The 16282-nt window shown below is 57.1% G+C and overlaps 1 protein-coding gene across 1 annotated transcript in view; it reads right to left on the bottom strand.

Moving 5' to 3' along the window:
• Col5a3 (collagen type V alpha 3 chain) overlaps positions 1 to 16282 on the bottom strand; it is a 38265-nt gene extending 21983 nt beyond the window's left edge. Inside the window, exons 1-28 of the mRNA XM_026399636.2 lie at positions 16018 to 16282; positions 11965 to 12126; positions 11690 to 11879; positions 11458 to 11614; positions 10741 to 10845; positions 10299 to 10451; positions 8617 to 8730; positions 8362 to 8508; positions 7279 to 7326; positions 7165 to 7206; positions 6806 to 6868; positions 6363 to 6437; positions 6185 to 6268; positions 5579 to 5635; positions 5436 to 5489; positions 5209 to 5262; positions 4623 to 4676; positions 4491 to 4544; positions 4259 to 4312; positions 3877 to 3921; positions 3683 to 3736; positions 3461 to 3505; positions 3258 to 3311; positions 3077 to 3121; positions 1836 to 1889; positions 1702 to 1746; positions 1508 to 1561; positions 34 to 78 (exon numbers count right to left, since the gene is read on the bottom strand). Coding sequence (XP_026255421.2) covers positions 34 to 78; positions 1508 to 1561; positions 1702 to 1746; positions 1836 to 1889; positions 3077 to 3121; positions 3258 to 3311; positions 3461 to 3505; positions 3683 to 3736; positions 3877 to 3921; positions 4259 to 4312; positions 4491 to 4544; positions 4623 to 4676; positions 5209 to 5262; positions 5436 to 5489; positions 5579 to 5635; positions 6185 to 6268; positions 6363 to 6437; positions 6806 to 6868; positions 7165 to 7206; positions 7279 to 7326; positions 8362 to 8508; positions 8617 to 8730; positions 10299 to 10451; positions 10741 to 10845; positions 11458 to 11614; positions 11690 to 11879; positions 11965 to 12126; positions 16018 to 16105 — 2196 coding nt within the window. The 5' untranslated portion in view covers positions 16106 to 16282. The remainder of the gene's footprint in view (positions 1 to 33; positions 79 to 1507; positions 1562 to 1701; positions 1747 to 1835; positions 1890 to 3076; positions 3122 to 3257; positions 3312 to 3460; positions 3506 to 3682; positions 3737 to 3876; positions 3922 to 4258; positions 4313 to 4490; positions 4545 to 4622; positions 4677 to 5208; positions 5263 to 5435; positions 5490 to 5578; positions 5636 to 6184; positions 6269 to 6362; positions 6438 to 6805; positions 6869 to 7164; positions 7207 to 7278; positions 7327 to 8361; positions 8509 to 8616; positions 8731 to 10298; positions 10452 to 10740; positions 10846 to 11457; positions 11615 to 11689; positions 11880 to 11964; positions 12127 to 16017) is intronic.

The following is a 16282-nucleotide window of genomic DNA, read 5'->3' as shown; positions in this document are numbered from 1 at the left end:
GGTTCCCCCCTCCAAGGGTCTCGTCCCTCTCACCCTCTCGCCCTTCTCTCCTTGGAGGCCCCGGTTCCCAGAGGTACCCTGAAAAACAAAGGAAGAAGCTCTCAGGGGCTCCTCTGCTTCAGAGAGCCCCGGGCTCGGCCCCCTGCCCTGGAACAACCAGAAGGATGCTGGGACCAGAGGGCAGGGGACAGCCGTGGAGGAAATGACCTCTCCCCAGAGCCTGCAGGGTGCATCCCCTCCCCCCTCAGCCACTGGCCGCCTCCCAAGGTCTTCCACGTGGGGTGCACAGGGAAGGCGAGATCTCCAAGTAAATTGATTCCCATTTCCCAGGGACACTGTGTCCACAGCTCCTTCTGGCAGGAGGAAGATGAACATTCCAGACTCCAGGCTCACTCCGAAGGCAGAGGAATGTTCCCCATTGTGCTGGCGGTGAGGAGGCCATGCTTGGTGTCAGGGAGACGGCTCAGTGCAAGCCGGGAGGCCAGCTCCCTGCAAACTCTGGGAGTTGCATCTGGCTGCAACAGAGCTGTGAGCTCAGAGGCTACCATGAACTTGCACTTGGATACAATACAACTGTGTTTGGAAATAGCATGACTAGCTCCAGCCCCAGGGTAATTAACTTGACCACAATGTAACTAAACTTGGCTACAATTGTTCTCTGGCCTGGGCTGCAATATAACTAGATTCAGCTACAACACAGGCACAACCACAGTTGTTCCTCTTTATCTACAGGGCATTCACCCAAGGGCCCCAGCAGTTGCTGGAAACCACAGAAAGGACTGAGCCCTGCATATATTATGTTTTTCTTCCCCCTCTCTGTGTACATACCTATAATAAAATTTGACTTGTAAATTAGTCACACAAAGATATTAACAACAGTGACTAATAATAAAAGAGAACAATTATAATGATAAACTGTTATAATTAATCATTTTATAGCAATTATAACAATATACGCCCCCAAACATATCTCATTGTACTTTCACCTTTTCAATTAAAGAAAGCACTTTACAGCTTCTCATTGGCATATGTGAAATGCCAGCGTGAACACTCTTGCACTCTGGGGCCATTATTAAGTGAAATAAGGGTTACTTGAACAAATGCACTGTGATACTGTGAAAGCCAATCTGACAGCCAAGACAGCTACTAAGTGACAAATGAGGAGGTAGTTTATACTGCGTGGATACTCTGCATAAAGGGACAATTCCCGTACTGGGAGAGAGAAAGCAGAATGGCTCACCATTTCACCACACTCCTCAGAATGGCATGCAATTTAAAACTTATGTTGTTTCTTTCTGGAATTTTCTACTTAAGAGTTTCAGGCTGAGGTTGACCATGAGTACCAGAAATCTTGGAAAGGGAAATGGTGGATAAAAGAGTCTCCTGTGTATGTAACTGTACCTCGACATCACTGGGCTTACGGAATGCTCAGATCCAAACCCCGTTCCCACTCCATCATGCCTGGCCCATTGATGCCTCTCTAGGCACAGCCAGAAGGTTCACCTACCTTCACGCCCCGGCCTCCTGGATAGCCTGGAGGGCCTGCCGATCCTGGGGGACCCTGAGAGGAAGAGAAGGCCAGTGTCACCCTGTTCCACCCGCCCTGTGTGTCCAGTGCCATGGCCCTCCTCACTGGCCCCAGACTCCTGGCCCTGTCTGTCAACCCTCCTCCCCCAAACCAGCCTCCTCCTGGCCACTCACCTGGGCCCCTTTCTCTCCTGTGGGACCCTCATGGCCTGGGTGACCCTGAAGAAGAAACACGCTAAGTCATCAAAGACCAACATTTGCCAGCCTGTCCCTTATCCTTCCTCCCTGTCCCAGCCCCTGATTCTCACCGGAGGGCCATCAGCTCCTGGGAGGCCTGGAATTCCTGGATTTCCTGGGGGACCCTGAAAGAAGACCAATAGCAGAGGGAGACAGGGGGCAGGACCCAGAGTCCTGCAGCAGGGTTTTTCTCTGCAGACAGGCAGCTGCCTCCAAATTAGCAAAAAAATGGTGCCTCTGGCCAGGAAATCTACCCCAGCTCTGCCCCAACTTGCTGGCTGGCCCTGGGTGAGCCCCTTGCTCTCCTGGAGTATGGAAAGTCCTCCTCATCTAGCCAGCTGCGGGGATGCACGTGTAATCCCAGCTACTCCAGAGGCTGAGGCAGGAGGATTGTAAGTTCGAGGCTAGGTGTGGCCATATATATGAATATATATGAATTTACATGTTTAAAAAAGGAAAAGAAAATCCTCCTCCCCTGAGAGCCTAGAGAGAAGGGATGTAAACCAGCAGGAGAGGCTAGGGATGGAGCCCAGAGTTAAAAGAATATTTGCTTAGCCCGCAGGAGGCCCAAAGTTCCAAGCTGAGCACAAAACAAAGCGACAGTGTAAGAGAGGCTGTGGGGTAGGGTGGCGGTTTTCCCAGCCACACCCCTTTCTTTAAAAGTGTCCCCCACCCCGAGCTCCATCTGCAGAAGGGTGGGTCTAGGCAGGCATGAGGTAACCTCCTGGTCCTGCAAGCATTTACCAGGTCCAAAGACGGACCACTGGGCCCATCTGAGCCAATCCACTTCTCTTCAGAAATTGAGAGGCAAGAGACAGAACCATGATGGATGGCATGGCTTTAGATGGAGATCTAAGGTCATGGGGAGCTGGAGCCAGAAATGGTCACACCGCAGCTGAGGATTGTGCAGAAATAGCAGTTGGCAGGGGGTGGGGACAAACAGACATGTGCAGAAAGCAGCCTGTCTGCCAGGGGACATGGGCACAGATGTGCAAGGAAACAAGGAGAAGAACGCGGGCCCTGGGAAGGGGCTACTGTGCCTGTGCGTCTTAGAAACCCCCTCTGTTTAAGGCTTCTGTGGGGTCCTCTGTATCCTCACAAGGCCCCCTTATGTGGTCTGGCCTTGGTGGTTTCCGTTCCTCACAGCGGCTTTCCCCACAATGATACTTTGTACCTCTCGGCTGACTTAGGGAATGTGGCCATTCATCACTAGCCCAGACTGACAGAGGGGCCCTGGTGCAAGGATTTTCCTGACCACAGAGTTGGCGGAGAATGACATGAGGAGGTGGCGATGGGTAGAGTGGTCACTCACCTTCTCCCCAGGAGTGCCAATGGGCCCCTGGGGGCCGGGAATTCCCTAGAAACATAAAGGGAGGGGGTGAGGCTTGAGAACAAAGCAGTGAGTGCAGAGGCTGGGGAGGCTGGGGAGGCTGGGGAGGCTGGGAGGCTGGGAGGCTGGGAGGCTGGGAGATGTCCGAGGTCTAAGTTCCAACCTGGGACCCATGGTTCCCCTGCTGTCCTGGAGGACCTGGTTCTCCTGGAGGACCCTGTGGAGAGAATGAGGGCTCACTGACACCGGGTCATGGCCTTGAGGGTCAGCAAGGCGGACATGATGGGTCACAGGGGCAGACAAGGATATGACGATTATGAGCTCGGGGAGTGGAAAGGGCCAAGGCTCAGATGGCAGGACACTTACCACATTGCCTTTGGCACCCGGAGCACCATCACTTCCGGTGACACCCTGGAGAAAGAGAGGATGTGAGACCAGGACTGGGGACAAGCCAGGCGCCTGAGAGGAAAACACTGAGAGGTACAGGCAGAAAGGAAAAGCAGACAGAGCTACCAGGCCACGGAAACGGACATGCACAGGGGGACAGGTAAGAAAAGGCAGGGACGCCAGGGCCGACGACATTCTCACCGGGCGTCCCAGAGGGCCGGGGGAGCCCCTGGGGCCAATCAGTCCACGGGGTCCCTGAAAGAAAGAGCAGTATTAGCCCAGCACCACCCTGCAGTCCTGGGAGTTCAGGGGTGTGGGCAGGAATCCGGGGGCCCTAGGACTTCCCACTCTCTGCCCTGTACCAAGCGAGCGGGGTCAGGCTCCCTGATACTTACTGGCTCTCCAGCCTGGCCAGTGGGCCCTGGGGGTCCCTCTGCTCCCTGTGAGAAAGGCCGTTATTTGGAGAGGGGGAAGCCCAACTCTGGAGCAGCATCTCCCCTCCTCTGGGCAGCCCCAGGGGGTCAGCTGAAGGGATCTAGGTTTTACTGAGATCCCTGGGATCCCACAGTGTGAGGGCACGGATCCTCCTCAGGCTCCTGACTCCAGGTCTAGGTGTGTCCTCCCAAGTCCACCTCCTGCTCCCCTTGAGATGCCCCCACCCCCAACCCAGGGCTCCCTGATGCTCCAGGGCAGAGCCCATTCCCCACCCAGCTCTCAAAGGCCCTCCTCCTTGCCCATCGTCACCCAGACTCTCCTCCAAGCACCCTCCAAACTTACCTTCTCACCATCCTCCCCTGGGGGGCCAGGTTGTCCCACACGGCCAAAGTCACCCTGGAGGGGGGCACAGAGGGGAGGGTGGAATCATGCAGGGGAGACCCCCCCTGGGAAAGGAGGTGGGGCATGAGGCGTGAGGACTCAGGCACCGGGTCAAGGCTCTGGTGCTCAGGAAGGAAAGGAGAGAGGACATGTTGGGAAGGGGGCTTGGCTGTGGGGAGACTCGCACACTCACCCTTTGGCCCTTCTCACCAGGCAGCCCTGGCAGGCCGTCAAAGCCCCGATCGCCCTGTCCAGAGAAACCCCAGCTGAGCCCGGGTCCTTGATCCTGACAGCGCCCGCCTCCCAACCCGGCCCTGGGGCCTACCTTAGGTCCTGTGTCTCCCGGGAGACCGCGGGCCCCGTCTGCTCCAGGGCGGCCCTAGGAGGAAAGTGAGCCCAAGTGTCAGGGATAAAGCCCCCCAGGACCCCGTCCCCAAATCAGGAACTCGACTACATTCTCGTCATCATCATCAAGAGATCTGCCATCATTTCTGGACTCTTGGCTGGGGTCTTCCATAACTCCTTATCCCCAGCCCCCTAATTCTAGCCCAAGTCACCATCATCGTCAACATTGAGCATTCCCATTGCAGCCTCCACGATGGCCCTGCTGTGGTCCTCCCGGCCTCGGTCGCCACCCGGAACTGTCGTGTTGATCAGTTCCTCCAGGGTGCTGGTCTGTTCCTTCTGCCCGGAACACTCTTCCCTGCCAGTTTCCTGGTTCCACTTTAGACCTCAGGTGGAGGGTTACTCCTGTCCCAACGTCCCCCCTGACTCTAGGACCTTGGCCCTACTCCTGAGCTTCCATTGCCAGCCTCAGGGACCCCAGCGGACCCTGGAGGCACAGAGCCCCGGTGCCTGTTGGGTCATGAGGAAAGGGCAAAAGGTAGCTTGGGGACCGGGAAGGTGCTCACCATCTTGCCCTCTCGACCAGGTGGCCCAGGAGGCCCCTGCAGTCCTCGGGGACCCTAGAAGCAAAAGAAAAGATGGAAGAAGGAAGGAAGGATAAAAAGAAGGGAGGACTCACTTTAAATCACTCACCAGGGAAGGCAGTAACTGCAAACCCCGGCCCCGGGATAGTTTCCCCAGCGGTCACTTTAACCTGTGGCCTTGGGGGAAGACCCTTCCCCTCCAGACTCACCTGTGGCCCCACTTCTCCTGCTTCTCCCTTCAGACCTGGGTATCCAGGGAGACCCTTGGGGAAGGAGAGACGGGGAAGTGGTTGGAGGAATGTGACCCCTCTCCACGGCTGTTGCCCCTCTTCTCTGCAGACCCCTTACTCACCACAGGGCCTGGGCGTCCAGTGAGCCCCACTGGGCCGGGGGGACCTTTCATGGAGAGCTGGAGAGAAGAGGACAACAGGACCAAGAGTTTCCCCCAAGACCCCCAAACAAGATCCCCTCAAAGGCACTACTACAGTTTGAACGTGCCCCCCAGAAGTTCATGTGTCAGAATTGAACCCCAGTTTATATACTAATGGTATTTAGAGGTGGGGCCTTTGAGACATGATTGGGAGTAAATGAGGTCATGATTGTGGGACTGCATAATGACATTAGTGGCTTTATAAGGAGAGGAAGAGGTCCTAGCTGGCACACTTGCTCTGTCCTGCCGTGTGATGCCCTCTGCTGTGCTATAACACAGCAAGAAGGTCCCCACCAGATTCTGAGCAGGTGCCAGCACCATATTCTTGGATTTCCCAACCTCCAGAACCCATGACCCCAATACACTTCTTTATAAATTACCCAGTCTCGGGTATTTTGTTATAGCAACAGAAGACAAACCAAGACATGCATCTCAGGAAACAGACACTGCCACCCTGTCTCCTGGGCAGACCTTCATTATCCCTCATTTCTGCCATCTCTCCCATGAACACTCCCCCATCCCACTCACCTGAGTCTGTTGCAGTACCGCCTGAGCCTGGGCCTGCTGGAAGGACACTGGGGGTCCTTTGAGGGAGCTGCTCGCGAACTGGAACTAAGGAGCAATGATGGTGAGGGCAGTCCCGAGCAGAGGCCTCCTCTGTGATCAGGGATCTCCTCCCCAAGGCTGTGCCACCCCATCTCCTTACCGGCATCATGATGACAGTGCCCGGTGGGCCCCGGATCCCATCAATGCCAGGAATTCCCGGGAGGCCAGCAGGCCCCTAAGAGAGGGCACCAGAGAAAGATGGACGGAGGCAGGAAGAGACAGAGAGAGACAAAGACAGAGAAAGGGAGACAGAGAAGATGAAGGATGGGGGAAGAGAGGTGGAGAGACAGAGAGACAGACAGAGACAAAGATATAGGGAGAGAGACAGACGGAAGACATGCAGAAACAGAGGCCCAGGGAGAAAAGCAGGGGACTGGCCCCCAGAAGCAGAAGAAGGGCCAATTTTATCACAGATGGAGAGAGAGATCAGCAGAAGATCACCAACTCCAGATGGCGTCTCCAGGCCCAGCCCCTGAGACCCACATTCAAACCACCAGGTTCCCAACCTGAAAGCTCACGCACTGAAGACAGACAGTCTCTTACCGGTAGGCCGCGGTCCCCAGGGAATCCTGGGGGGCCAGGAGGGCCTGATGGGCCCACCACCCCCTGTTGGGGAGGGAGAAACAGAAGTCACCGGAAATGCAAAGCTAAGCTGAACTGCAACCCTCCTGGCCCCTGACCCCAGGCTGACCTCTGTTCTACCTCCTAGCCATTCCTGCTACCCTGTTCAATAGTGATCCATATCAACCCCCAATTTTGTGTCCCAACCCTTGTTTTGACATGTCCTTTGTGCCTCCAATGTCCAGTGGCCACTACATGATCAGGCAACACGACACCCCACTTTGGGGACTGGAACAGCCCCTCTACAAAGATAGCAAGAAGGCCGTGAAGCCCGTACTCACTCGGGGTCCTGGGGCTCCTGGAGGTCCCTCAAATTTTTGCCCCTGGAGAGAGAGAGAGGTGTGTGACCCCTGTTCCAGTGGCCCCCTCAGCCCCTTGCTGCCCCAGGTCCTCACCTGCTCTATCACTGCAGGTTCTCCTTTTGCACCCTTCTCTCCCATACCCTGGAGAGGAGGTAGAGAGGAAAAAGAGGTGAGCCCACTCCCTGTCCCCCAAACACACAAGGCCCACCCACAGAGCCTAGGCTGAGACGTTCAGTCTCCTCCGTCAACCTGACAAAGCTGCATCAAGGTCAAGGGCACAAACTCCCGAGTGTCCTAACTTGGATCGGCCTCTTGCCTCTTACGCAGTGACACTGGGAACTTACTCAACCCCTTTGGCCAGTTACAGATCACTGGGTCACCTGTAAAGTCAGCTGCATCCCTCCCACGTAAAGATGAGTGATGAACACAGTCCTTGGTGCAGGGCTGGTAACCACTCTGCCCCTTCCTCTGTCCAACACCAAGGCTAGAATCTGGGTCCCCAGCTCTGTCTGCATTTTTTTTTCTTAGGTAATTTCATTCCAGTATCTTGGTTAAAGATACCATCTCTCTGCTGAGGCATCCCAAGTCTTTCTCTCCAGCCTAGACAGTCTCCCCTGAACTCCAGAATCTTCTAGCCATCCCCCTTTTAACATGGCCATTGGATGTCACCCAGGTGTTGGCAATTCGAGACATGAAGACTGAGAGCCTTGACTCTCCACTCCCCTGTCACAAGGCTAGAGGACACCCCTTATTCAATAGTCCCATTGGCATATCTACCTTTCTCCACTCCAGCAGCAAGGCCAAAATGGAGCCTAACCCAAATCTGGCTCCTGTCTTGCCTGGACCACAGGCTTCTTCTGCCTCTCTGGCTCCCCCTACTGTCCGTGTGCCATCGAGCAGGCGGAGATTGCTCTGAGACCTCCAAGTCAGACGTTCCCTTTCAAGGGGTTTCTCATGCGCTTAGTCTGAAAGCCCAGTGCCTCACCCTACCCGCAGAGTCATCTGTTAACACAGTCCCTGTCACACTGTAGGCCCTGGGGTCTGCACTGCACGGGGGTCGTGGGAAGGCATTCAAAGCAAGACAAACAGAATCAAGAGAAAGAATGAGGCCCCTGGGGCTCGCGAGAGGAGTCCCTTCCCCTGCACCTAACCAGACCCCCACGGCCCCAGACTCACAGGAAAGATCTGGAACTCAGCCTGTGAAGGCTGTTCTGCTGCCCGGAACTGGGGACCCATGGTGGGGCCGCTTCCTTCTTCTTCCTCCCTCTCTGCTTCAAGCTCTGGAGTCTCTAGCTGGGTTCCACCTTCAGCATCCAGTCCCCCCTGAGGACATTGGGACAGTCAAAGTTTGTCCCTGGCCTCCTTATTGTCTGCCGCCACCAACACTACCCCAGGGCCCACCCCTTCCAGCACCGTCCACTTCCCACCGACCTCCAGGAGGGTGACGTTGCCGCCCACAGTCACAGTGGTGGTGAAGACCAAAGGCGTGGGAGTTGGAGGCAGAGTTGGAACCGGCGTCTCAATCTTGGGGACATCCATAGAGGTCTGGAGCAGGCATGGAGGAAGTGTCAGGTCTGGGGTCAGGCCGGTTGAAACACAAGGGAAGCAAAGGAGGAGCCAGGCCTTGACCTCAGGGACCTCTCATTCTGGGGAGGGGGACACAGGAGGATTCCCAAAGAACATGGAGGCCAGCCCCTGGGGTCTGGACCAGGACGGCCAGCAGGGGGAGCCATCCTGCATGGAGGAGGAACAGGGCTGAGCCAGATTCAAAAGCCAGAGAGGCAGAACCAGGCTGGCTCCAGAGCTCAGTGGTCAAGGTCAAGGTCCAGGACTCAGGGCCAGACTCCGGAAGCCTATCCCACATGTCCTCTCCCAAGGCAGAACTCAGCAGTCAGCCAGCCAGGCCACAGTCGGCCAGCTCCTTCTGGCCTGAACAGCTGCACAAGAACTGGGTCAAGGCAGAGGAAGAGGGCAGTCGGGGCCCAAGTGAGGGGCTGGGGCTGAGGATGTGGCTGGGAAGGGGCGTACTATTCATGGTATCTCTGTTAAGGGCCAGAAAGGTTGGAACTGAGATGTGATTCAACCAGTGACCTTTTGACTAAAGTCCCCAGTGACCTGTGCCAAGGACCTCTACTCAGTGACCCACCAGCTAATGACCTCCAGCAATGGACCCCAATGACTCCTACAGCCAGTGACCTATAAGTGACCCTCCATAGTGATTCCCATCAACGGCCCCAACCAGGTACTCCTCCACCCAGTGATCTTCCCAGAGACCCCCAGCCAGGGATATCCCCCAACAATAAGCACTAATTAGTGCCTCCCCTACCTAATCAACTCTTCCAGTGACCTTTGATCAATTATTCCTCCAACCAGTGAGCCTCCAACATGGAGTGCTTGCCCAACTAATGCTCCCCAGCCAAGGATCCTGAACACTAATTCCTGATAACCCATTAGAGACCCCAAACTATGACTCCGTCCATGATCCCCTGAAAATCACCCCTACAACTATGACCCCAATGGGTGACCCCACTATGCATTCTAGTGACCCCCCAACAAAACCTCCAAACTAATGACTCCTAACCATTAACCTTAAACAAGGGACGCCAAAAATATCGACAATGAACTCCATTAATGTCTTCCTACAGTGACCCCCAACTGGGATCATCCCAAATATTGACCCTCTTCAGTGACCCTCCTGACCAGCACTCCCTATCAGGGAAGCCAAGTAGTACCCCCATTAGGAACTGCCCCAAGGAATAGTCTTCACCAATGACCCCAGTTGGTGAACCCCACCCCCAAAAAATGACACACTAATCAATGAACCCTTCATGATTCACCCCAGCCAGTGACTCCCCTAAATAGTAGCCCTCATCAAACCCCCCTAATAATCAGGTAGTCATCTGGGGGAGACCCCCAGGACTGGAGGTTGGGGAGCAGGCCTAGGAAAGCCCACAAGACAGGGTCACCCCACCCCAGATGGTCATCAGCTGGCGGTCAGCTAAGGGGAGTGGGAGCTCAGGTCTAAGGCTGGATTCCAAACCAGGGCCAGAGGAGGGAATCGGAGGCCAGAAGTCGGGCAGCAGAGGCCGAAGTGACAAGTGCAGGCCCCTTACCTGGTTCTCCAGGGAGCCGGCAGGTGCTCCCAGGGTCGGGGCTTCCTTGTCCTTCTTCTTCCTGCCCTTCCCCTTGCGGCCTCGCCCTTTCTTCTTCCCTTTCCCCTTGCCCTTGCGCCGAGGAGGGGTGGTCTCTGGCTCGCCCTGCGGGGCCTGGAAGGAGGGTCCACGTCAGGTCTAGAGCGTCCCCCAGTGGAGAAGCTATTACTCTGTCACCTAGGTCACCAATGCTGGCGCAGGACCTGTTAGTTCTCAACCTGGTGACCTGGGGTCAAGGACCACTCCATTATGTGCCTTGAGTCCAAGGCCAGTCCTGCCTGGGGTCTGTTTGGGGTCAGAGGTTGTTCAACCCCATCTTTGGGGACTTTAGAATTCACTCCTGCTGCCACCTGGAGCCAGGGGCGGCTCAGACTGTGACCTGAGGTCACAGTCCCTTACTCACCCCTGTGGTCACGGGGTCCAGGTTGTCACAGCCAGGCAGGTACTGCTCACAGGCCCGGAAGGCAGCTTGAGGGTCTGGGCTTATCAGCAGCTCCTGGATGTCTCCCTGGGAGAGGGTGGGGTGGGGACAGGGACACAGGCTGACTCACCCATTCCTTGGCACGGTCCCCCACCTCCTGGCATGCAGCCTTGGCGCTTCCCCCCGCCCAGAGACCCTAGGTACAAGGACGGCAGCCGCATCACAGCAAACCCTTGCAACTCAGAGAAGCCCAGGTGCTATCTGTGCCTCATCACATCACCCCACAAACCACACCCACGATGCCCCACTGAAGGTGCATTGGTCCCTTGACGCAGGCACACGGTGAGATGCTACCCTGTGCAGGTCCTTCCAGGAAGGGCACGAGATAGATGAGGTCCCTGGCCTCCTGGAGGTGACACATCTCACAATGGCACACAGCAGTCACCCGCCCTGTCTCAGATCAGTCTCCATCACACGTCCCAAGTGAAAGCTCCCCTGACAGACAAGCACGCAGCACAGCATGACCCACTGTCTGTGGCTCTGTGTGCTCCACTCACACACGGCCACCCACAATGGCCAAGCCTCACACTTGCTTCTCCCATCCCCTGGGCTGGGCCGAGGCTGGGCATTTCCCTTCTCCAATTCCTTCTCCAGGTTTGTCACCCCTGCCTCGGTTTCCCTTATCACGGAACCCTCTACCTCAAAAGTCTCCTCCCTGATGTCCTGGGTCCCCAGAACAGTGAGTCCAGCTATGCTGAGGAATCGAGGCTTCTGGCCCGACACAGGGGGCTGAGATTCACAGTCCGCGACCAGGGTCGCTGTGTCTCCATCTATGCTGACCGCCACACGGTGCCATCTGTAAGGGAAGGGTCTCGGTGCCGGTACTGCTCACCTCACCCTCCCTGGACCCTACCCCTCCTCGGATACTCACTGGCCATCCACGAGGTTGACCTGCTGGGGCAGGGGGTCGAAGGAGTCACCTAGGAGGGCCAGACCTGGCCCCAGTGCCAGACCCAGCTGCCGGGCACCCCTCTCGTCATAAATAGATAGAAGGACAGACTGATTGGCCTGCTGGGCCCTCAGAGTCATCAACATGGAGAAGTTGGCGGGAAAGTGTCCACCTGGATGGACAGAAGGAGTGGGCAGTTCAGGAGGCTTAGAGGGCTCCACGCCCCCCCGTGAGGACACCCAGGAGCCCGCACTCACCTGGGAACAGCTCCCGTGTGGGGATGCTGAGCTTGCTGGCCCTGCCCACTCTGAATGCTCGGTCACCCTCTGGAGCCCTCTGGGGGCAGAAGCCAGGTCCCTCGGGGACCCCAGCCTGGCCCCCACGCACGCCCAGGGCCTTCAGCACATCTACAGGATCGGCTGCAGAGAGAAGCCAGGGTGCGGAGAGTCGTGAGAACAAGCCCAGGACTCCATGATAGGGGCTCAAGTTTGGGGACCCCTCCTCCCCCCACCCCAAGTGTGTTTATGGCTCCGGAAGAAGCAGGCGGCCTGGGACCAGCAACCCCCCCCTCCGCCGCACAGATGTTCCGCCTGGAGCAGTCTGTTGACTCCGGGGTTCTTTTCCCCCTTGGTTTTTGGTGAGAAAAAAAGCTGACCTAGTTCTGGGATGAATCAAAGCTTCCTGGCCTGAGCCCCAGAGCCAAACTGTCCCCTTCTCTCCACTCCCCCGCACCAGCTCCTGGGATGACTTCCCATGCCTGGAGTCCCCCGCCAGGGGAAGCACACGGGAGGGAAGGAGGGGCTCCTGTACCTTCTGCTCCTGCCTGCTCCCTCTGACCTCCTCCTGGCCCCCCAGCTGCTCTGAACATGGCCCTGTGACCACCGTCCCCCATGACCCCCTTCCTCTGCCCATCACCTACCCCGACTTCCTTCCGACCTTCTCCTTGGTCACTATCGCCCATGACCTCTTTCCTGTAACTCCCGCCACCGTGAGTCTCCTTCCTCTGCCCATCCCTGCTCACCTCCCTCTGGGGCTCCCCGTTCTCACCTCCTCCCTCTGACCTTCCCATCTGACCTCCCTCGTCTGGCTTCTCTCCTATTCCTTCCTCTGGCCTTCTCCCTCTGATTACCCACTGACCCCATCCCTTGGCCTTTCCCAGTCTCTGCCATCTGACCTGTGACCTCCCAGTTCTATCACTTTGACCTCCTCCTTCTGATCACCTCTCTCTCTGATAACCTCCCCCTTCTCTCATCCCAGCAGAGGAATAGATCAGTCTGGCCCAACCCTATCCGAATCCAGGCCATCCTCCCAGCCCCACCCGAGGCAGCCAGGCCAGTGTTAAATGAAACCACATGGCCTGGGCAGGGGCGGGTGGGGGCTTCCCCTGGGCCCAAAGCCCCTGCCTGATCACATCCCCTCCACCCTCTGCAGACTGTCCCACTAACCCCCTGACCCAGCCTCTTGGCAGGAGCTAAATTCTGCTGAGTCTGCCATGACCTCACCCCCCAGGGGCAGCTCTGCTGAACTCATCGTTGGGAGCTGGGTAGGGGCCAGACATGGAGAGGACAGGGGCTTAGACGAAGACCCTCATCCCAGCTCCTCCTGGGGCGAACACTCACTCTCCAAACTCCAGAGCCTCATCCCAGCCCCTGTTCCCTCCTGACACAGCCTCCTTCTCCTTCTCTCTCCTTCTTTCTCTCGATCTCACCTTCTGTGCCATCTTCCCAGTCCTCTGCATCCCACTCTGAATCAAACCACCCCCCTCCCTTGCTCTCTCGGCACCTTGGTTGTTTGGTTCTTTCCATCTCTGTCTATCTGCAGGTCTCTAACTCTGTGCTTTTTTATCTCTATAGTTCTGCATGTAAATCAATCTCTCTCTCTCTCTCTCTCTCTCTCTCTCTCTCTCTCTCTCTCTCTCTCTCTCTCTCGCCCCCCTTGCCCTGTCTCCCCAACCTGCCTGCCAACCCCCACTCCTAATTGCTTGTTTTGTGGCTGGGTTGTCATTAAGAGGCATTTGAGTTACAGGCCCCTGGGACTGAGATCTGGACTCCCAGGCTCTGCTGACCACAAGGGTCACTCCCCCATGGAACAATCTCGGTTGCCCCTTCTCTAGCCTGGGGCCCTGGGGAGGACTGACATCCACCACCTCACCCTGCCCAGAGACTCTCCCCTGCCCCAGACCCCAGCCTCCATGCAGTATGAGGGGGTCTCCCTCAGCAACTGCTCATTCACATTTCAAAAGTCCTTCCTGGCATCTAACCCAAAAGATTCCTGCTTCAATCTTGTGTCCCTTCTGTAATGACCTTTCGGAAACTGACTGCCCTTTCTTTCCATGGTTGGCCTCATGACAAGGAGACACACAAGAGGCATTGAGTCCTGCCTGCAGGGCCAGGAGGTGGGGGTCTGTCAAGGACCAGCCCACGCTTCTCCCCCACCCGCACACACATAACCCTCCCCGCTGCGCTGGTCAAGTCCCCAGGGAAAGACTGGGTGGGGTCTAGGCTTCAGAGGGAGGCAGGCAGGAGGGTCTAGACTGGGACATGGTTGGGATCTACTCAGGTAGAAGAGAAGAGGTGTCAGTGTGTGCGAGAAAAAAAGTACACACAGGAGATTGTGCAAGTGTGGGTGGCTGAATGGATAAGAGAATGGCTGAAGGGTGGATATCCACGTGTGAGCTGCCGTCCTGCAGGTTGTGCAAGTTGGTCTGTGACCATGATGGCTCAGATGTGTGATGGGGTTGTGGTTCTACAGCCAGGAGACTACTACCACATGGTTCATGGGAGAATCTGACCAAGTCAGCGAGTGGGTGTTTGGTTGTAAATGTTGGCCATGTTTGTATGGATGCCAGGGGAAGTAAGTGTGAGAATTCAAATGTGTAGGAGATGGGCCAAAGCAGTGACCATGTGTGGGGTGGTTGATGGGCTGCCTGGGCTGGGCCACGGTGTTTCCATTCCTAGTGTCTCAGGAGGCTTATATTCTGAGTGGATGCATGAGACTGCATGACCATGTGGATGTGTGGACGTGGGAATTGGGCAAAGGCCAATCGGGGATTACCCACATGGTCAGTCACCTCCCTAGACTTAAAAGAAAGTGAGAAAGTGTGGTGTGTGTATGTCGAGGACTGAATTCACCTTAGGGAGGGATTTCCGGGAGGGCCTAGCCGCCAGTCCCCCAGATCAGGAAATCCCTGAAAATCCATCACTTCAGGAGCCACTACGTCCCCCTTGACCCCTGGGGCGCCCCTCACCCCTAACCCTGCGAAATGCGGTAGGGCTCTTGGCCAGATGCGCGCAGCTGGGCGTGCGTCAGCGCTGACTCACCAGTCCTGCCGGCCCCCGGGACCCCTGGGGGGCCCCTGAGAAATTCCTAGGGAAAAACACCCCAGGCTCGCGCAGCTGGGGTGGGGAACAACTTCCCCGCCGGCCCCCACCCGCACTCCGCCCCGCCCCGCCCTGCGCCCCACCCGCCTCGCCCCTCGCCGCAGCCCTCCCGAGGCCCTGTCCATGGTGCTGATGTTGGCTCTAGGGAGCGCGGGGTCGGGGAGGGGCGAGGGGTTGGGGAGAAAGGGAAGCATGCGCCCATTGGGGCAAAGGAAGAAGAGGGAGAATGAGATGAAGCCACTTGGGGACGCGTAAAGGGAACTGTGGCGCCCCGAATAGCCTGCTCCCACGCTCACCCCTACTCACTATCAATCTCAGAACCGACCACTCATGTTCTCATGGGCAACGACTTAGTTCCCCAAAGCACAACTACAGCCCTCCCGGGGTCACCCAGAGACACACAACCATACCTGGAGCAAACACACAATCACTTCCCAAATCAGCCCCAGACACAACACTGCACACTCGTATCTGCCATTACACACCCTCCTGGGGACCACCCTACCATCCAATCAACCAGTCAAGGTCAACCTCCACATCTAGGCGCGCACGCACACACACACACACACACACACACACACACACTCACTCCAAACCGCTGCGCACGCTTTCTCTCTCTCTCTCTCTCTCTCTCTCTCTCTCTCTCTCTCTCTCTCTCACACACACACACACACACACACACACACACCTAGAAACTGCATTCATTTTCATCCACCCGCCAGGAAACAGTCATACCCCTCCCAGGACAACCCCCGCCTCCAGCTGTCACACCCACGAATCACCCAGAGTCAGACACTTGTGTCCCACACCTCACCGTGCTCACACGCAATGCTCATGTCCCCTGCGCTCGCCCCCATGCCCTACTCTGCCCGGTCTTTGGGGTCTCTCTGGGTCCTGCACCCAAGTACTATGGTCTCCCTTCCGGCTCACCGGCCTGCGTCCTGGGCAGAAGCAGCAGCGCGGCCAGAAGCAGGCAGAGGCCGGCCCGCGGCTGGCCCAGGCCCCAGAGGCTCTCCATCCCAGCGCGGCCCGTGCGCCAGGCGGGGAACGGCACGGGGCGTCTGCGGGTGCGGCGACTCCTCAGGCTCAGCGCGTCACCCGCGGAGGTCGGCTGCAGTCGGGATCTGCAGGAGACGGCCCGAGACCCCGCCCTGGCCGCGCCCTGCGCTCCAGCGCCGGGCCAGGCAGCGCTCGC

The sequence above is a fragment of the Urocitellus parryii genome, chromosome 3 (assembly GCF_045843805.1).
Source record: "Urocitellus parryii isolate mUroPar1 chromosome 3, mUroPar1.hap1, whole genome shotgun sequence".
Classification (NCBI taxonomy): domain Eukaryota; kingdom Metazoa; phylum Chordata; class Mammalia; order Rodentia; family Sciuridae; genus Urocitellus; species Urocitellus parryii.
Note: the sequence above shows the minus strand (reverse complement) of the source record. Positions and strands in the feature narration are given on the sequence as shown.